The sequence below is a fragment of the Diospyros lotus genome, chromosome 12 (genome assembly GCF_014633365.1).
Source record: "Diospyros lotus cultivar Yz01 chromosome 12, ASM1463336v1, whole genome shotgun sequence".
NCBI lineage: Eukaryota > Viridiplantae > Streptophyta > Magnoliopsida > Ericales > Ebenaceae > Diospyros > Diospyros lotus.
Window position 1 is genome coordinate 12,574,961 of NC_068349.1, and position 23,021 is coordinate 12,597,981.

General features: G+C 31.9%; 2 protein-coding genes across 2 annotated transcripts; both read right to left on the reverse strand.

Annotated features, from left to right (window-relative positions):
* Nucleotides 1-1,945: 1,945 nt before the first annotated feature.
* Nucleotides 1,946-3,357, reverse strand: LOC127787561 (21 kDa protein-like). Its single transcript, XM_052315622.1, has one exon. The coding sequence runs from the start codon at nt 3,290-3,292 to the stop codon at nt 2,672-2,674; it is 621 nt and encodes a 206-aa protein (XP_052171582.1). The 5' UTR covers nt 3,293-3,357; the 3' UTR covers nt 1,946-2,671.
* An 11,789-nt stretch (nt 3,358-15,146) lies between these two features.
* Nucleotides 15,147-17,765, reverse strand: LOC127787497 (uncharacterized). Its single transcript, XM_052315558.1, has one exon. It carries the CDS (start codon nt 17,763-17,765, stop codon nt 15,147-15,149), a length of 2,619 nt encoding a protein of 872 aa, XP_052171518.1.
* Nucleotides 17,766-23,021: the final 5,256 nt, after the last annotated feature.

Here is a 23,021-nt window from a genome sequence, read left to right on the forward strand (position 1 = left end):
ATAGACAATGAATTTCTTATGTATAAATTGTAGTCCTTTTTTTTGTGCTTAAAGTTGATTTACGTACTAACTTATCATTAAAATTTTAATTATGTTTCTATATTATTTATGATAAAATTGATAACTTAAGGAAATGCTTGGGATAAACCTATGCTTCTATATTATTTATGATATTATTCTACCAAACAAATTTCTATAATCATGCTGCTTCTACACGGCTGGAATACTTGGGATAGTAAATCAGGATACTTATCATAAAATAATCTATTATATTTTTTTTTTCATAGAATAATAACAATCTTATTACAAAATATGAAATTGACAAAATTTCATAATAGAAAATTAATTACATTACATAAAATTTATTTTTTTAAGTACTAAATTTACACACCCAAATAACACAATTTAATTGATAATATCTAACTACTAAATTTATATACTCAAATAACAAAATTTGATCAAATGTAACGGAAAAGGAATGAAAAGTGTTGAATATTGATTCAAAGTTGTTGATTTAGTGGGTTGATTGGGTCAAAATTCTGTTTACTGATTTAGTGGATTGATTGGGTCAAAATTCTATTTACTGATTTAGTGGGTTGAGATAATTTCGTTTTTTTAAATTTAAGTCCAGCAATAAATTCTATTTTCTTGTTATTCAGTTGACATATGTTGCATATTTAAAGGCATGATGATATGAATAAAAATAAAGAGGTTATAGCCTTTCACATTCATGTTTTTTTTTAGCTTTTGTTCGTTAACTTCATAGCTACCAATATCTCTAAAATTTCAACAGTGGTATCAGAGAATTCAATGATCTTAAGGGGCCTGTGAGAGAGAACCCATCAACGTCTTCTTTATTTCTATGGCTTCCACCAACACATCATCTCTTTCACCACTAGTTTTTAATGGAAAAAATTATCAAGTATGGGCTGTCAAAATGAAAGCTCATTTGAGAGGTCTCAGTTTATGGCAGTGGGTCAAAAGTGAAAGGGAGATACCTCTGCTTGGCAACAATCCTACGGCAATTGAAGAGGAAACGCTCTTCTAGTTGGTGAGAAGTGCACCAAAAAGAATTGTTTTGGAGAGAATACTCCATTAAACTGAATTATTATTATTTTTTCAACATTTGAAGGAAGTATTGATTGTGATGAGAAGTGCATCAATAAGTGAAGAGAAGTGCTTCACAATTGGGAAGAAATTTGGAGAGAAGTGCTCCATACAAAGTTGAAGTTTTGCAACTTTGAATCAAGGAGGAATGTTGAATATTGATTCAAAGTTGTTGATTTAGTGGGTTGATTGGGTCAAAATTCTGTTTACTGATTTAGTGGATTGATTGGGTCAAAATTCTATTTACTGATTTAGTGGGTTGAGATAATTTTATTTTTTTAAATTTAAATCCAGCAATAAATCATATTTTCTTGTTATTCAGTTGACATATGTTGTCTATTTAAAGGCATGATAATATGAATAAAAATAAAGAGGTTATAGCCTTTCACATTTATGTTTTTTTTCAGCTTTTGTTCGTTAACTTCATAGCTACCAATGTCTCTAAAATTCCAACAAAAAGGAATGTAACAGAAAAGGAATGCGTCAACCTAAGAGGGAGGAGAGAAATAGAAGTGAGGAAGAAGCAATTAATTTGAGTGGCAATCCCAAATAATTTGAGTGGCAATTTCAGGGTATTTCTATCATTTCTTGCTGTGCGTCACTTTTGTGCGTACAAGTAGCATCACCCATCATTCACTGCTGCAACTTCACTTAAGATCGGTAATGATGTGAAGTTGCAAACGTCTATTCTGATTACATAACTTCACTAAAAAACCCATAGTAGAAACCCATATTAGAAAATTGGGCAAAATCGAAAGCGAGAAACGATCCAAAAACAGAGATTTGAGACTATTTCACCATCAAACACCTAATTTCACCAAAGAAAACACCAACCAACTAGACCTAAAACCTTGTTAAGCATTAAAAACAAAAACCCAGAAGCTCAAGGAGCTATATGCTTGGCATCAGAGCTGGAAAACAAAGCAAAATACATACACGCATAGATACATACACGTACGCACACTTCTACCCTTATCTTCAACAAACAGATCATGGACACACACAAAATACCTATAAAATGACTACATCACACACAAAATACACACATATATATACACACGCTCACACACAAAATGCAAAAAATACAGTTACACGCACGCACACACATATACATACACACGCACACGCACACGCACACATATGGCAATGGAGCTGGAGGCGGTGCGGCAGTGAGAAGACGGTAATGGAGCTTGAGGCGATGGTAGTGATGGAGAGCTTCAGGCAGGCCGATCACGATGGAGAGCTGCCTACTGCCTGATGGAGAGCTGCTCGTGGATGGGTGAGAGGGAGAGAGAGGCAGTGAGTGAGGGAGATGGGTGGGTGGGAGAAAGAGAGATAAAGAGTGTGATAGAAAAAGAGAAATAGATGGGAAGTGATTGGGCAGGAAGGAGAGGGAGAGAGAGATAGGGGAAGTGACTGAGCGGAAAAAAAAATGATCTGAGCCATCCATCTGAAAAAAAATCAATCTGGACCATTGAAATGTATATATTTTTAAAAATTATTGTGTTTTATTATATAGATATTATATGTTCTTGAATTTGCGTAACGCCCCAAGAGGTAGCGGCTAAGGCTCATGTGCTGCGGCATAGCCGTTCACAAGAGCCAAGGCGTTGCTGGCCAAATGAGCAACTTTCACCATCTCCCTCCGAACCATACTCTTAACTTGCCCATTCATGGCCTTCCCGCCAAACCCTTCCATGCAAGTGTCCTCATCTGTCATTGCAGCACTAACCCAGGTCCGAATATCACTCACATAAAGCTCAAACGTGGGGCCACTGATATGCGCCATCTCCTCCACTGACCGCTGGAGCTCGTCCACTGAGTCGCCGACCTCCTCCACGCAATCCGCCATGGCAGCCACCTCCCTCGGCGTCAAGCCCGGCCTTTTGGACAGCTTTCCCACCGCGGCGGAGGCGGACCTGGTGGCCGAAAGGGCCACGCTGAGGGCGACGCTGGCCAGGCGCTTGGGGCTGGTTTGGATCTTGGCTGCGTAGATTGAGAGGGAGCTGTAGCACAAGTCAGGGTACAATGTGGCGCCACATGACTTTTTGATGTAATCGGTGTTTGGCTCCGTAGGGATAGGCTTAGGCCTAGGGGTGGCTGTGCATGGAGCAATATTCGAAGTGAATGGAAGGAGAAAAACCAGAGTCGTAATTAGTGCGTGGCAAAGAGATGAAGCCTCCATGTCTCAGACTCAGCGCTTCCCGAGGTTAATTGGGTGATGGTGGGCAGTTTGAGGAAATCAAGGAGGAAACATTTATAGAACAATCTATATATGATTTCTGGGCTCGCATACATCATGACGTATCATATTTCTACTATTTTAAATGAAAATACCCATCATTATTACTTAAAGACAGTCACCTAGAAAAAAGACAAAAAAAAAAATGTTTGTCTAATCATTCACTAAAAAATCTGTAAGAATGGCATCTTGAACGCACGTGTCATGTTTAGATAATTACTAGGTTATAGGTTCTCTCTTGACTCATAATTCATTCGCATGATATTTTGTTTTGTTTTCTTCTTTTTACGATTCAAATTCAAAATTACTTCAGTTGTGTAGGATTGATCACGTGTTTATCTTAAGAGCAAACTCTATATAAATATAAAAAATCTTTAGGGAATTATTATGCAAAATGGTGTGATTTATTTAAAGATATAATTAAACACCTGAATCTTAATTTACTTTTTAATGGTTAATCTTGTTTTAAGGATAAGATAATCATTACATCAACATCCAACTTCTACTAGCATGTAACCATAACAAATAATCATAAACAAGAAGAAGAAGAAGAAGAACAACAACAACAAAAAAAGAGTTGGGTACGTAAGTGATTGATTTAATGTGTACAAAACAAATAAAGCCTTAACTTCATTGGTAAGGTACGTAGGGGCTTTCTTGAGATAAATCCACCACTCACTCATTTCATTCCAATATTGAACCAGGCAAACACAACCTCCTCTTCTTTTTGATTGCCCGCAACGCCCATGGGAATATTCGATATCGACCACTTCCATCCCATCCAACTTGGGAGTTGTGGACCATCCATGCATGCATGCATGCATCATTGCTAAATCCAAATAGCCAAACTATGCTGTCATTTCCTTCTCTATTGAAAGGGACTTGACAGTTATAAATCCAAAGGCATACAAAGCTCGTGAGGATGAACTCTCTTAAATTTTTCATTTGTGATGTTTTATCCAAGTGAATAATAAATGGCAATCATGGCGGAATATTACATATCTTTGAGGGTGGGCAATTGCCTCCTCTCCCCAACTTTTAAAATTATCCTCAATCCTTTGATATTGTAAATATAAATTATTATGCCTTCTAACGCTTGTTCTCTTAAAAAAAAAAAAAATAGAGGACAATTAAATAGTGTAAAAAAAATTTAATATACAAAGTTGAGAGTTTTGTCTCCTGACCCAAGATTCTAACCCGATCACTAATGACAATAGCACTTAAATTTCAATTAGAACCTAATAAATTTAGTTAGTCTCTCGTAATGAATGATGACAAATATTGATAGAATCCAAAATTAATTAGTTGGACAACAATCTTATCTAATCTTTGGGTACCCACAATCTTATCTAATCTTGCCAAGCAAAAGATAAGTCCAATGTGTAGCTCGTACATGATGATCAACTTCCAATCCTTCTCATTTTCATTTTCATACTGGGGCAGCCCTCCCCAGCAGATTGCTGCAGCCCTCCCTCAAATTCAGCCCTCCCCAGCAGATTGGAGAGAAAAGAGCTGAAATGACTTGTGATTATGGGAGTCAGCCCTCCCCCAGATGCACCCCTGTTTTCATGTTTATTGTTTTTTGTTTTTTTGCTCAGTAGCTAATGTATCGATCTTTTTCATTAATCTGGCAAGTTTTGTCTTGAGTGATAATGCACAAATTAATTAAGAGTGACGCAAGAGGAAGATGGTTGAGCCGCCATGCATGCTGATGATGGGATGGATGGATGCATCCAATCACAGCTCTGCTTAATTATGGGGTGGTTAGCTGTCTGTTATGGCACTTTATTCTATCCATACAAAAGTTTGAGCATTTATCTGATTTCAATCTTTTGTTAAAGCGTTTTCCTTAAGGGTTCAGGATAATGGTATTGTTTTAGCTAATCTTTTTTCAAATAAGTAAGATAATATTGTATCAATATAAAATTAGAATAATTTCCGAAGTAAGATATGAAATGATCAAAATAATACTATAAAGTATTCTAAATTTTTTTATCAAACTATTTGTTAAAATTTTTAAAATGTACTGAAGAACATAAGTATTATTTATTTTTTATTATTTGTAAGGACTAAGATATACTTATCCTGAGGAGATAGGGGGCGGTCGCGCGGGGGGGAGGGAGGAGAGAGGTAAAAATATTTTAAAAAATCCAGATAAAAAGTCGTGTAACTTTTTTTCAGGAGTTGTTAGATAAGCTTAATAAATATATTGAAAATAATAAAAATGTAAAATACTTTCTATATCTTATTTTTTTATTTATATTTTAGTTAACAAACACTATCTTAAATAACAATATGATTCATTCAGATAAAATAATAGAAATACTCTTTTTTCACAATATTGGGTCGAAAGATCAGAATCAATGTAAAGAGTATTTTTTTTTTTTTGGTCATTTTATTCAATCTGAACTGATTTAAAATATCAACTACCCATATTAAATCAATTAGACTTGCAAGGCTAATTATGGAGATCACATATCAGTTTACTAACATAAATAAAATGTCAAACTTAAAACTCGTTGTAAAATATAAAAACCTTTCATCTTTCAATCACTAATAATAAACTGTAAATGATATGAAACCAGTAGATCAATCATTTTGGGCTTGAAAATATTGATGTAAGTCCTGGTAAAATGTATTAAATAATATTGTTTATCCAAGAATATGAGATTTGAACCCTTGAGAATTTTGTGCAATATGAGTTTATATATATGATGTTTGGGTAACAAAATTGTTGGAAAACAAATAGAGGACGCAAATGGTACACGGAAATCATAAATAATTGAAATAGGATTTACTTCCAACCACTACAAAAAAGAAAAGGTATTTAATGGCTATTAAAACTACTACTAAATTAGTCGTCATGAAGCATTTAGCGGTGGTTTTCAGCAACCGATAGAGTAACCGCCACTAAGTCATATTTTTTGCAGCGATTTAAGAATCGCCGCAAAATAAGTGATTTAGCGACACGTCGCAAAAAATTCCAAAATATTGGCATTCAAAATTTTGAATGTTTTTTAGCCCTTGCACACATGTAGCCCTTGCACGCCAAACGCTGGAAATTAATTTTCTAGCATCTTTCCCCTTTCTAGATTTTGAACTCGAGACCTCTCCTATGCGCATACGCACGCAAAATCATCTAACTTGCGAAGCCTCATTATTATATTTTTTCGCATATATAATACTAATTCAACCATTATTTTTTAGAATTATATTTTATATTTTTTAATATAAATTAAAAAACATAAATTAATTGATTATTTTTTAAAAGAATAATGGAATAAATTTAAAATAAATTAATTGAATTGAATTAAATTAAATAAATTAATAAATTAAAAATTAAAAGAAGATTTTATATATTAAAGTTAAATTTCTTTGTATTTTTTTAAATTAAATTTTTTAATAAATTTTGCTGCAATTTTAAAAAATCACCACAAATGTTATTTAATTTTATTTTTTAATTATTTATTTTTTTTAAATTTAACGACGATTTTTTGAAAATCATCGCAAATATTATTTAATTTTAATTTTTAATTATTAAATTATTTTTTGAATTTAGTGACAATTTTTTGAAAATTGTCGTAAAATTAAAATTTTTAATGAATTTTATGACGGTTTTGAAAAACCGGCACAAATGTTAAATTATTTTTATTTTTTAATTATTTAATTATTTTTTAAATTTAGCGATGATTTCTCAAAAATTATCGTAAAATTTAATTTTAATTATTAAATTATTTTTTAATTTTAGCGATAATTTTTAAAAAACTATTGCAAAATTAAATTTTTTAATAAATTTTGTGGTGATTTTAAAAAATTGTCATAAAATATTAAAAAAATTGTCACAAAATACCATATTTTACGATAATTTTTATAACTGTCACAAAAAAATCGTCATAAAAAGTTATTTTTTTTAGTGAACAAATAGAGGACGCAAATGATACACGGAAATCATAAATAATTGAAATAGGATTTACTTGATTTGGTACCATGCAATTGAAACTGGATTTTTAACATTTGTAACCCACAGCCTCAAAGTAGAAATCACACTGACTTATATAGATGAATTATTTTTTGAATTATTTTTATTTTTTAATTATCAGTATTTCATTTTCAAATCAGTAATTATTTTCAAACTCACTTATATAGATGAATTACTGATTTGAAAATGAAATCACAAAAAAGAAATTATTTGTAACCCACAGCCTAAAAGTTACGCTTACACACAGAATGTGTTTTGAGAGTTTGTTTCCTTCTATGTACAAGTCCAAAACACACGAGCACAAAATGAACTTCTCTTCACTTCCATCAACTATTTCATCGTATATATTCAACATATACATGCCCCTCGGGCAAAGCTGGGTAATAAAGGAGAGGGTTTTAAAGTCATGCTGAAAGTTGTCAGTATGGGATCGATTTTTGGGAGAGACAAATCTGCATCTTTATGGGAGTGGTCATTGATAAGTGTCAATGGACGCAATTTCAAACCCTGATCACCCAGACACATTCCTAATTTACATTTCTTGTGACCACCTTAAAACGAGTTCGACGAAAATACGAGTGATAGCGCATAATCTAAAAAAAAAAACATATACTATGGAGGAAGTGCTTCTGATCCGCTGCCCACTTCCTCCAATACTTTCTCCACCTTTGGAGGAAGTGGATTTTATAAGTCATGATATTGTTTGTAAAGGTACAATAAACATAAAAAATATTATGTCTATAAATTTAGAAATTTCATATATTTCGCAAATAAACGTAACTTCATCCTTTAAGACTTCAAGACGTAAAATACTTTGCTTGTTGACGAAGAGAACAACATGATTTGATTTTTCTCCCTTAACCCCTATCTTAATGATGGACAAATATAACACGATATTTTGTTTTCTGTAACGTGGGTATAAAGATAACCAAACTTCTATTTATAGATTAAGATGTAGCCTCCCATCAAAACTTATAAATAGTTATATATATCTTTTAAACTAAATAAAATTTTAGTACTCAATTATCTTATTAAATTCTTTATTTATCTCATTAGATAAATATGACCATATATGATAAAATATATCTCAATTATCATGTGAGCCACGAATAAATCTTATAGGTTTAATTGTAAAAAAGTAGCTGATCTTGCTACAACTACACATAGTAGTTATAGATCCAAATTTGGATTTGGATCTACATCTAGGTTTAGAGCCCTTTATGCGCGATCCCACCTAGGTGCACAACCTATATTTATTACATCTCCTACTCACACGTAATGAGCTCACATACCTATATACACTACAAGAAAAACGGGTTTTAACGACGGAAAAATCAGTCGTTAAAAGTTGATTTTCAGTCGTTAAAAAGTTATAACGACGGGAATTTTTTTGTCGTCAGTCGTCGTTATTGCCTCCGAAGATAAAAGTTTTTAACGACGGGAATGATAAACCCGTCGTTAATTGTATTAGCGACCGTATGATTTCCGTCGTTAAAAATAATTATTAAGTACCAAATTATAATCAAATAATAACAATATTTCCCGTCGTTAATAGTCTAAACAATTAACGACCATATGATTTCTGTTGTTAAAAATAACTTTTTAGTTATCAAAACACAAACCAATAACGACAATATTTCCTCTCGTTAATAATATGAACAATTAGCGACGATATGATTCCTATCGTTAAAAAAAAAATTAATTTTTTTAATTTTTAATTTTTTAAATTTTTTTTAATAGTATATATGAAAACAATTGCTAGTCATCAATGACAAAAATATCATGTTTTGATATAAACCACCAAACCTATATACCATTATCCATATCAAATTGGAATAAAACTCATAAAATTAAACATGTCATTCAAATAACACCAAAATAATCATTATCCATTAACATTTACACACCAAAAGTAGTATATATATGTGTTAATTGCCAACAAATTACACCAAAGAATATGTTCAACTAAAAATAACACTTTGACAATTGTATATACTATTCAAAAATATACATAAAAAAAGATATTTAATTAAAAGTATCACTTTAACAATCATATATACTATTTAAAAATATACAACAAAACACTATATATAGTCATAAAATTGTTCATATACTCCAAGATAGCAGTTGTTTCCTTTAGAGTCTTATTGTCTCATTGACCTACAAAAACAAGAAATAAAACATGAAATTAAAGTCAAATAAGTGTTCATGTTTTCTTTATAAAATGTTAGAAATAGAATTAATAAAGCTCAAAATGTCTCCATCACAAACTACATAACATACAATCACTAAAATATACAAAAACATAGAAATCCTTAAATATAGAGTAGATTAAAATGTAAATTAACAAAAACACCAAGCCTTAGTTCTATAGAACGAGGCCACCTATATGAATTCTAGTTTGTGAATTATCTTTATCTATCACCATATCTTCTCACATCTCTTTATCTACTAAAATGTAGTCCTATGACCCAACATAAAATAATAAAAAATAAATATAATATATATTATGATACATATGTATTCAACACATATATTCTGGCAAATTAACAAAAATTATTCTAGTCCTATATTCCACAATCAATAGAACCAGTGCAAAGCTTGTTCAATCCAGCAGCAATACAATGCAAAATCAATTAATAAATGTGAAATAGTAATACTAAATAGATTACATAAACTAGCGTAAGTTACATTTAGCCATCTCACGCAACAGTAATACTAAATCACATTCAGCGTAAGTTATATTCCACAATCAATAGTTTATATAGATTACATACACTAAGTCACATTCAGCCATCTCACGCAACAGTAATACTAAATAGATTTTCAAGGAAAATCTGTCACGATCAGGCAGGACTATGTACAAAGAATGAAACATCCAAAAAAGTGCAAAAACAAAAAACCAGAAAATACATTGAGGGGTACAATGTTACAGTGGTAGGCTGAGATTTTAAAGTCTTAATATCCACAATCGAATTGTTGTTTCTAGTTTTGTGACAACGGAAAACAAAAACATTTAACTAAAAACATAGTGATTACAAAAGCACAAAAGAATAGCTTCACAGAAAGTGTGAGAGCAAGTTAAGTAGGTTACTATAGCAACTAAAAATATTTTGTTCATCGCCATCTAGAGGTTTAACTAGAACCAAGACAACCATAGGAGGACATGTAGTTCCTGACGTAAAATCAATAAGGAAGGTGTTGACAAATGAGAACATGTAGTTCATTTAGTATCAAGTATGTTAGGATTAGTCAAAAGGAAAAATACTATACCATTTCAATATTGAATCTTGCTAAGCAAAAAATAAATCCAATCACAATCCTACAAGAAAAAAAAAATCAAATTTATTAAGAGAAGCAAATTTAATGTGTTTTTGCTTGATGCCTACTTCTACAAGCTAGAGATGACCAAAAAATTTTATTATGTCAATAAACTAAGCTTATAAATGCATCCCCAATTCTTGAATATGTGCTCACTCTCTCTCACATCCTCTTCTAAATTGGATTAGGGTAGAGAAATCATAATTCTCTTCTATATTGGACTGGGTCATTAATGCCCCCAATCCACAAATTCAAGACAAACTCAACAATGTCAATTTGACACATAATACACCTGGTAAGCTTGGCCATGCACGTCAAAAATCACAATTGAAGGCTTCTTCATGAAGATGGCATAAAAAATCACAATCGAGCTTATGAGCATCTAAAATTCCATGACGTGCATGGCCATCTACTTTTGGTTTTCATGACGTGCATCGAGCTTTTGGTTTTCTACTTTATGCATATAGTTCCCATCTACTTTATGCATGTATGTCAAATAACTATATGTATGTCAAATGTGCATTCTACTTTATGCATATGTTAGAAATTTGTTGCTTCTGGTTTTTTACTTTATGCAACCACCCATTTTTTTTCATTCATGGCAATTCTAAATTTCTCTTAGTTTAAAAAGGAAGATAAAGATTTCTACTCCACTAATTTAATTTCAAGCCTGATAGTCAACAACGGAAGCTATACTTGCAAAAATCTAAAAAAAGTCGGGGGATAAACAGAATTATATATTACTTGAGTAGATTGAGATGTAGAAGGTTGATCTTGACTCCTAAATTGCATAAATTCTTTAAATGCATCTTTTAGAGCTTTCACCTGATCTTTAAGCATCTTGTTCTCTTCTTCCAGTTCATTCTTGCTTGAAGACGCAAGTTTTAATTCTTTAGGTCTCACCCCACCACCATACAAAAGAACATGATTCTTGACTTGGGGGCCAAAACAAGTCTCAGTGATTTCAAGATTTGACATTTCAGGATTCGATTGGATGGTTTGAACTAGTTGATCCTACAAAACATGTTCATGGTATAATTTAATACACATTAAATATAATTGGGTGTGAAAAATTGAACAAGAAAATTAAAACAAGTGTCATTAACTATTTAACTTACATATGTTTCTTGTTCTTCTGGCTCCACCAACTTCTCACCTTTCTTCCTAGTTGAAAACCACATTTCTGCTAAATTGGATTCATGACCATTTTTGCCTCCCTAAATAAAATGAAAAGTTTAGAGTAACCGCTATCTAACAAACTATTGATATGTATAAAGTAAGAAAATTGTTAAAGGTATATGTTATAGTACCATTTGGTATGCAATCTCTCGCATTGGTTTGCTTCCGGTCCTATGGGGCATGCGTGGCTGCTTTCTATTTTTTGAATTTCTTTCACTTTTTTCCTATCCAAATTTAGAGAATTTAATAACAATATAAAGTATATTAATGAGATAGAAATGCTACTCCTTAAAAAACTAGAAGTAGAATTACAAAAAAAAAAAATCTAGGCTGTTTACCTTGAAGGATGAAGCTTGAAAATGATTTTTGACAAGCCATTCCCAATCTTCTTGATTTTGGATCTCAATGGGTTTTCTCTTTAGAATGTCTTGTACACTATTGTACGGTTTGATATATTTTCTATTCAATAAGGACCTCCAATTATTCCACAAGGAACGCATGTGACAAAGTGCATCTTTACGGTGATCCTCCATATTATCATTTTTAAACTTCTCCTACAAAGAAAAGTTGAACAAATCAATAACCAAAATTGAAAATATATATATCAACTAATTTTTATTTACCTTAATTGCAGCCCACATGTGGCTCTTCTCTTGTTCTCCAATTTCCTTCCAACTATGAACTCTAACAGAACAAATATTAAAATCACGAACAATCTGTCCCAAGTGTCTTGAAAAAGCCTCGTGATTAGGTCCAACAGCTTGATTTTTGTAGAAAGTTACTTCTAGTCAGTCATCATTTTTTAGAGCTGCAACTCTTTTGTTCTTGTTCATTCCTCGAACTCTTCTCTGTTTGTCTGACATAAATTTGTTAAAGTTACATAATTATGTATTAATGTGTATAAATACCAAAATTATGATAAATAAATACCATCATTTTCCACCCGTCCTTTCTTTTTTATTGGTGATTGATGTGGATGCGGTTCGACTTCATTAGGCTGTGGTGCAGTTTCATCAATTAGTGTATTGTCCGGAAGACATTGGGAATCATTAGTTGATTGATTTTGTCTTTCTTTCCCTATGAAGCAACAAATACCACAACCTAACTTATTAAGTTCTAAATAAATATCTTAGGAAATTTAGAATAATTCAATTAAGAATAACATTAAAAATTTAAGAAGAAAATAATATCAAACCAGTGCATTCAATACGACCTAAACCATCATGACTTTGATTTTCTATTTCTTTCTCTGTGAAGCAACAAAAAATAAAAATTAAAAACTTAATAGATCTAGAATCATTCAATTAAAAAATAGAATTAAAGTTTCATAGGAAACCAATTTCAAACCTGTGCATCCAATACTAACTGACTCATCATAACCATGATCTCCCATTTCTTTTCCTGTGAAGCAACAAAAAACAAAATGAAAAAACCTAATGGATTCCAAATAAATATCTTAAATGGCCTATAATCATTCAATTAATTAGTAAAATTAAATACTTAAGAAGAAAACAATTTCAAACATGTGCGTCTAATACAAACTAATAATATCCTATTTCTTTTTATGTGAAGCAAGAAAAAAAACAAAATTTAAGGACCTAATAATATCTTCAAAGATCTAAAATCAACTAAGAAGTAGTATCTCCAAACCTGGTCCTTCAATATGTTTTGGTAACTTGAAGGGAACTGGGCGTGTTGACTTATCCTCGTACACAAAGATATGAATGTTCATTTCATTATGACTTCCTTGAAACATTTGAAGCAAATCAGCATCACCTGTAACCCGCATCTCATCCCCATACATGATGTGCATCCCAACAGTATATATATCTAGTTGTTTTGAGCATGTCTCTAGCATGTCCATGTAAGTGTACTTGTCTGGGTCAACTTCTTTTTCTAATTCTATTTTGCTATTCTCAAAGTAGAAAAGCAAATTGTGCAGCAACATGTTACCTATCACAAAACTCTTTGCTTAGATAAAAAAAAATGCTATTAATTGAACAAATTCAAGGGCCAAAAAGCATACAGTAATACAAACCTGGGTTCCCCAACACCAACCCTTTTGTTGCCTCAAAAACAAAACGTTACGAACTTTTACTAGCTCATTTTTCATTTTTCTTTTCGATCGGGACTTTTGATCCTCTATTAGAAGAACATGTTGGCCTTGAAGTTGACAAACCCCTTACCTTTCCTCTAAGTAAAGTACTTGGAGGTATGAAGACATGTTTACCAGTCTTTGAGCCTTCCTTATCTTTTGTTTCTTTCATATTACTACAAAGCACAACCAAAATAAATTAGTAACATATAACAAAATAAACATGCATGCACAATAAAAACTAGGTATGCGCAATATATGCATGCACATATAAAAGTAAATGCAAAAGAGATAAAATTCAATACCTTAGTTTCTTTCCTTTCTTTTCTTTGAATAAATAGTTGTGTTAACAACCATTGGGTCCATGTCTTTCCTTGTCCAATGCACATTATCACCTATATCCATTGAGCTGGAAGCTTGAAATTCAGGTGGGATTGATGCATTTTGAGGATTGATTTCAAATGTTTGATTTGCATCATCAATGTCATCATCCTTTTGAAATGGGAAATTATATAAATCACGAGGTTGTGTTTTTGTAACTACATGCCATCCTTTGATGTAGTTGTCATCCATATAAAATACTTGGGATGCTTGATTGGCTAATACGAAGTGATCATTACCTTCCAAAAATCGACATGGGTTAATCGATACGAATCCATATTTATCGACCTTGATGCCTTTATTTGTATCATGAACATCAAACCATTTGCATCGAAATAGTACTACTCTATTGTTATCAAGATATTGTAACTCAATTACTTCGGTCAAAATGCCATAGTAGTCTATTTCATCCTTCCCATTTCCCACATCACCAAGTACAACTACTCCACTATTTTGTGTCGTTAATTTTTTATCATAGTGTTCCACATGAAACCTATACCCATTGACAATGTAACCATTGTAAAATGCCACATTTTTTAATGGCCCACGGGACAATGACAACATGCTCTCATCTATGCTGCTCTGATCTTGACTATGTAATCTTGCAACCTACAAATCAATTATTTTAAGTGAATTCACATATACTAAAATAAAGCATAAAAAGAATCACAATACACTTACCCTAAACTTGAACCATTTAGTAAAATTTATATTCCACTCTTGCTTGGATAGTTGTAAGGTTGTGACTGATTGAATTCTAGAATACTCTCTGTAGATATAAAATAGTTATTATAGAGTATAACAAAATTAAAAGAAAGTGACATTAAGATTAAAGTTGGATCTTACTCAATAAATGGCTGAACTTTGCTGCAATTCCTTAGAATATATATATGTGCTTCAATCCACTCATTGTTTTCTAGATCACGGGTAATTCCAGCTCCCAAAAGTCTCCCACGTTGGTTGAACACAAGTGAACCTCCATTGTGCACATCACCCTCGTAATTTCTATCAAGCCTGTTAAACTTTGTCTCTATGCTATGCAAGTACCTTGAACAAAGCATCATGCACTCACTAGCAATGTATCCTTCAGCAATTGAGCCTTCTAGGTGCGTTTTATTACGGACAAACGATTTCAAATTGTACAAATATCTCTCCATGGGGTACATCCATCGATACTGTATGGGCCCACCAACCTTAACCTCATTTGGCAAATGTATCGACAAGTGCTCCATTACATTAAAAAAAGATGGAGGAAAGATCATTTCTAACTTGCAAAGAGTGACAAAAATTTGAGATTCAATTTGCTCTATTTCTTTTACCCTTAATGCCTTACCACTCAATATCTTGAAAAACAAAGACAATTCAGTGAGTGCCTCACATACATCATTAGGAACGATGCCACGTAATGCAATAGGAAGTATATGCTGAATAAGAACATGACAATCATGGCTCTTCAAATCGATAATTTTGTGGTCTTTGAGGTTAACACATTGAGATATGTTGGATGAAAATCCATCAGGAACCCTTAATTTTTTTAAAAATATAAGGAATGCATCCTTTTCCTTTGGAGACAAAACATAACTTGCAAGTGGTAACAAAACTTTGTCCCCTTGTACAATTGGGTGTAGCTCTGGTCGTATGCCCATTGATTTTAAGTCAAGCCGAGACTTTAAATTGTCTTTAGTCTTTCCCTTAACATTCATGATAGTTCCAAGAATGTTATCACATATATTCTTCTCAATGTGCATCACATCCAAATTATGTCGTAGCAAAAGTGTACTCCAATATGGAAGCTTGAAGAATATACTCTTTTTGTTCCAATTATCTCCCCTATTTTCATGATTTATCTTGGTCTTCAATTGACGAGATTTAGTTAAAGTAATCCCTTCAAGATCTTGCACTTGCTTCAGAACATCTACACCAGAAAGTAAGTTTGGAGCGACCCCTCTTTCCCTTGTACCATCAAATGAAACCCTATTATTTCTCCATTTGTGATTCATAGGCAAATAACGTCGATGACCCATATAACATTGTTTCCCACCGTTAGTAAGTCTTGTCGAAAAAGTATTCTTGTTACAACAAGGACATGCTAATTTTCCTTTTGTACTCCATCCAGATAAAATCCCATAAGCAGGGAAGTCATTGATCGTCCACATCAAAGCTACATGCATCGTAAAATTTTGACGTGTTGACACATCAAAGGTTTCGACACCCAATTCCCACAGCTCATTTAATTCATCTATCAAAGGTTGGAGGTAAGTATCAATTGCATCCCCTGGTCCATCTAGTCCTGGGATAAGCATTGACAAAAGGAAATTAGACGGCTTCATGCAAACCCAAGGCTCCACATTATACGGAATAAGCACTACTGGCCATATACTATACGGTGTTCTTGAATTAGAAAAAGGTTGAAAGCCATCACTAGCAAGACCAAGTCTAACATTACGAGGTTCTGAGGAAAAATTTGGATGGACTTTATCAAAATCCTTCCATGCCATTGAATCAGTTGGGTGTCTTATCACTCCATCATCTACTCTTTTATCAAAATGCCATCTCATAGAAGAGGCTGACTTGGAAGACATAAACAACCTCTGAAGTCGTGGCTTTAATGGAAAGTAACGTAGAGTTTTTATTGGTATTTTCTTGCCATTTGTTTTCATCTTAAATTCTCCATTACGATAATCTTTCTTCCATCGAGAAGCACCACATACCTTGCAACAGTCACATCCATTGTCGGTCTTCCAATACAACATGCAATCATTCACACAAGAGTCATACTTTTCATAAGACAAGCCAATGTCATGCAATACCTTTTTCGCATTATAGTATGAGTCTGGTAAGAAAGACCCTTCAGGTAAGAGTTCTTTTAACAATTGCAACAACATAGTGAATGACTTATTACTCCAACGACCAAGACTCTTTATATGCAACAATTTAAGAATTGCAGATAATCTTGAAACTAGTGAACCAGGATATATTGGTTGCTCAAGGTCATCTATCAACTTGTAAAACTGTTTGGCTCCATTATTCGGTTCCATTTCAGGTAAATTTTGGGTATTTGGAAATTCAACATCTTCATTATTTTCGTCTAATCCTTTAAACTGAGGGTACAAATCATTTATGAATTGTTGGATCTCATCATCACTATCATCTGGAGCACTAGTATCATATTGTAAGATCTCATTTTCTTCATCCTCAGACTCAGATTGAGGCTCATTGTTTAGCTCACCATGATGATACCAAAATGTATACCCTTCAGATATTCCATGTATCATTAGATGTGCCTCAATAGACTCACGAGTTCCAAGATCAGTATTGCAACATTTCGTGCATGGGCACCGAATCTTATTTTTGGCACCCAACTTCTTTAAAGCATAATCTAGAAACTTTTGTACCCCTATTTGATAAGCTTCATTAAGTCGATCATTGACAAGATTCATCCACTCCTTACTAAGTGCCATTATCTCATAAAAGAATGACAAAATCTTGTACTTCACCTAAACAATATAACAATAATATCGTTTAGCTAATAAGCCTTAAGAAATAAAGTTGGCTATTCATAACAAAATTTAGCTTCTCATTATCAGAGTTGGACTTTAAACTTGTATGAACTTTTAGAAAACTAAACTTTAAAAGCAAGTAAACAAAAGTTTAGGCCAACTTATTACTTGAACAATTCAAAGCTTGTTGAATCAATTAAAAGCTTGTGTGTGTGTGTGTGTGTGAAAATTATAATGTAACTTAACTTTTTGAGCATGTAAAAGTCAATCACTGTAAATTTGTTGAGGAGGTGGAGAGCTCTAAAATTGGAGCATGATTAGGCTTGGGAGAATAAACAAATCATTTGGGTGATTTCATGTCTCCTAATGGACTAATAGTAACACCCCTCCCGCCCCCATAATAATGCCTACTGATAAGTAATTACTTACACCAATTAAAATTAAAAATGTGCTTTTTAATTAAAGCATCAATTTTACAACCCTAAAAGATAACTAGGACTCCACATCCACAAATAAACCAATGTTTTTTTTTATTCTCTATCTCTTTTTTTCTGTTTTGGATAACAAGAGTGTTTTCCTAAAAATCTCAAATTTAAGAAGAAAGAGATTAATAATATTGACATTAATTGTTTAAGGATATTCTGGAATTCATATACTAGTTGAACAACAATAAAAAGTCATAAATTGACCTTCCCTAATATAACCTAATTGGTGAGTAACGGCCCTTGCTCATTTTACATATAAATGTTTTTTTCAACATTCAAAATTATCTTTTCAAGTGACTATTTTTGTCTTACTAAAATGAAAAGCAAGGATGTTTGGGTCAATTAACACTTAATACTGCCATATGTGTATCTTTTACATACTGCTATTTTACAAATAATAGTAAGACAAAATTAATATTGACATACTGCTATCCTTTCAAGTGAAAAGCAAGTGACTATTTTACAAATAATATTGACATTAATTGTCTTACTATTTTTGTTATAAAGTGTTTTTGGTTAACACTCATACTGCCATACGTATATCTTTTACACACTGCTATTTTACAAATAATAGTAAGACAAAAAATAAAATTGACATACTGCTATCCTTTCAAGTGAAAAGCAAGTGACTATTTTACAAATAATATTGACATTAATTGTCTTACTATTTTTGTTATAAAGTGTTTTTGGAAAAGATTAGATGTTGTGGCTTGCTTTTTTCTTCTTTTGGTTTGATAACAATACGTTGCAACAATTAACATCAAAAGCAAGTGATTCTTTTGGTTTGATAACAGTACGTTGCTTTGTTTTTTTAACATTAGAGGCTTGCTCTAAATAGTCAAATTAGGAAGGAAAGAAGCAAGATCGACATATGCAATCACTGTAACATATATACATACACACATAATACAAGACTATATGGCTTTAGCGCCACACAATCAGTCGAATCGAAGAATCAAAGTATCAAATAAATATATATACATACACACATAATCCATAGACATACACGCAGAATACATATATACACACATAATACATATACACACACATAATTTATATACACGCAGACTACACACACACACACACACAATATATATATATATACCTTCTTTGAGGCGGTGAAGACGGAGGCGACGGCAACCGGAGGCGGAGGCAGCGGCAGCGATAGTGGCAACGACAGCGGCAGCGGCTACGACAGGAGGCGCGACGAATCGATCGATAGCAAGAGTACTTCACAGAGAGAGAGAGAGAGAGAGAGAGAGAGAGAGAGAGAGAGAGAGTGAGGGGAGTTAGGGATTTGATGATTTGGGGAAGAAAGGGAAAAGGAGAAGGAGAGAAAAAGAAAGGGAGATATACACGGCGGGAGTACTCCCGCCCACATTTTTTTCTTTTCTTTTTTATTTTTAAAATATTTATTTGTTAAATAAAAATCAAATAATTTAAATAAATAATATAATTAATTATTTAATTGATAAAAATAAAATAATTTATAATTATGATAACTAATAAAATAATAATTTGAATTATTAATCTAAAATATGGTAATAAAATAATTTAAATTATTGTATCAAATTAATATTTATTTAAAAATATAATTTTATTATAAATCTAATAATTATAATAAATTAATTAGTTTGATATATTGTATTATTATAATAATTATAATAAATTAATTATTATAAGTAGTACTTAAATTTTAATAATTTTTTTTATTATTTCATAGTTGGAATTAAAAATTTTAGTCAATAACGACGGGAAAATGATTGATTAACGATGACTTATTTTCCCTGTCGTTAAGAGTTATCTTATAACGATGGGATTTATATTTAGTCGTTAATAGTATTACATTAACGACCAAAACTAATGTCGTCGTTAATTTTTGGTCGTTAATGCCTGTTTTTGTTGTAGTGATACTTTCATTTATCTGTAAGTTCTATACAAGCAGATAGGTTGTGCAACCAACATATTTATTTTTCGAGAGCTTGTTGCTATACAACTGTTAGGTATATAACAACTCCATAATTTAAGTAGAGTTTGTATGTTATAACTCAGAACTATTAAGTTACATTTGATCGCATTTAGATCTTAATTTGATTCATTACTTGGTCAATCATACTTTGTATTCACAATTATAATCTAACAAAATGATTATAATAGGTTAATCTATGAATACATCCAAGTGTGACACTCAAAATAGATCTTATCTTTTTTTTTCCTGGAATTTCATCATAATTCAATTGTTTTTCCAAATATGCTTTATCCAATCGAATTATCCATGGTCTTTGGTAGCATTCCAAGTTAGATATATCGAATTATAACTTCAAAAAATAGCTAAAGATCAAAGGGTATTTTACGAGATCTGAGTTTTGTATGACCTCGAGGGTCTTACACAAATAAAAGAAGATAGTCATGTTTTTTGTTATTCGATTTTGTTTGAACTTTGCACGCATCGTATGAAACATGTATTATGGTATTTTTCTCATTTTCCCATGGAGTATATGTCTCTTATTATATAAATATCATACATGTGATGATTCAAATACACTCAGTATCTAACTTGAGTTTACAACTTTACTTTGCACATATTTGTTAAACAAAACTTCCATCTGGCATTCTTAAACAAATAAGGTGAGGAGTGGGATCTTCATCTTTCAACTATCTTTTATAACCTTATCTTTATAACTCATCTAGGCAATTTTGTTTTAAACTTGAGCTATCATTAGTTTTTTCTTACGATGTGTTTTAAACTATTGTCCATCTATGAACCACTTAGTCATAGATGTAGTTATTTGTATGAAAAAACTAACCATATATCCAACATACCTTTAATTCTTGCACTTAACATTATGCACAAAGCATTGCATTTAGCATTATGCATGAAACATTGCACTTAACATTACGCACAAAGCATTGTATATATGTGTGTAGGCATTAACTAACTTGTGTACTAAAAAAAAACATTAATTAAAAATAACATGAATCATTTATTGATGTAAATTGAAAAAATAATATTACACATCAATGTTCACAAAATACCACAATACATTTAACATTTTTGCATTTTTAAGGAGTTTACACTTTCTACTCTTGACCATTTTCCATGAAACTTATGGGTTATTCCATATAAATTACTCTTCCAATTCATTATTTAAAAATGTTGTTTTTATATCTATTTCATGTAATTTCAAATTTAAACTGGTTATTATTGTTAGGATAAGGCGTATAGGTGTAAATCTTATAACATGGAATTTTTTTTTCTTATAATCAATTCATTCCTACTGAGTATACCCTTTAGCTACTAGACATGCTTTATATCTCTCAATTGATCCATGTCTTTTGCTTAATTTTACGAACCCATTTATTTCCAATAGCCTTTTGATCATTTGGAAGATCAACAAATGTCCAAACTTGGATTGATATTATTGAGTCAATTTTGTCTTCCATTACATTTTTCCATTTCTCTTTAGCAAGTTAAGAAAAAAGCCTTTTAGACAGTGTTAGGTTCTTCCTCATCTTGTGCGACAATTAGAAAAGTGTCACCTTTAACATTGAAATGATGTTAAGGTATATGTCCGTGACTACTTTTCCTAATTTGAGGTTCATGTGAAAAAGATTAAGAAACTCTTGTTTCGCTCCCACTTTGATCAAATTCCCTAGATACATTTTCAAGTAAATATATTAGATGATTTCGACAATCCTAATCCTCAATTTCATAGAGAAACAAATTTTGATTTATCTCTTCCTTACTAGAAAACTCATTTTTCAAGAAAAAATGCATCTTGAGATTCAAACTCAATAACACTCTTACTTTCCTGATCACTAATGAAGACATTCTTTTGAGTGTGCAGAGTATCTTACAAAATGTACTCTTTTTGCCTCTCAGACCCAACTTTCCATATATATGAGCATGATCATGAACATAGGTTGCAGTGCACAACCGTAAGTTTTCAAATGACTTAGATCAAGTTTTCTTCCAACCCATAACTCATATGGAATAGAAAGTACAAATTTGGAAGGTATTAAATTGAGTAAATAGGCAGACGTCAACAATGCATCACCCTAAAAGGTGATTGGCAATTTTACCCTTGCTATCATTGACATAACCTGTGGAATGGTTAGTTGTCTCTCAATTCTCTTTTTATCACACAACAATTTGAATTATTCAGACAAATACTCGCGACCTCCATCAATTTTTAATGCTTTAACTTTCTTGTTTAATTTGATTCTCAACTAAGTTCAAGTATCTTTTGAAACATTCTAAAGCTTTTGGTTTATGAGAAATCAAGTAAACAAAGCCAAAATGAGTAAAGTCATCAATGAAAATGATGAAATAAATACCTCCATATCTGCTCTTTATATTCATTAGACCATATATGTCGGAATGAATTACTTGCATGGAATTCTAGCTTTAATCATTTTGTCAAATGGTTTTCTTGACATTTTATCCTTTAGACGACTTTCACATAATGGTAGATTTACTTTTTGCAATTTGGTCCAGTAAACATTTTATTGCTAATCTATTCAATCTATGTTGTCTTATATGACCTAATCTCGCATGCCATTTGTAACACCCCGCTTTTTCCAAACGTGCGTTAATCTAGGATTTCAGGAATATTTTTTTTTTCAACATACACTTAACGTAAATCATCCCCAACAATCTCGTTTTACCTTCTCAACATATCAAACTTAAAAATGAATAAGATAAGAAAGGTAATCATCACATATGCAGAAG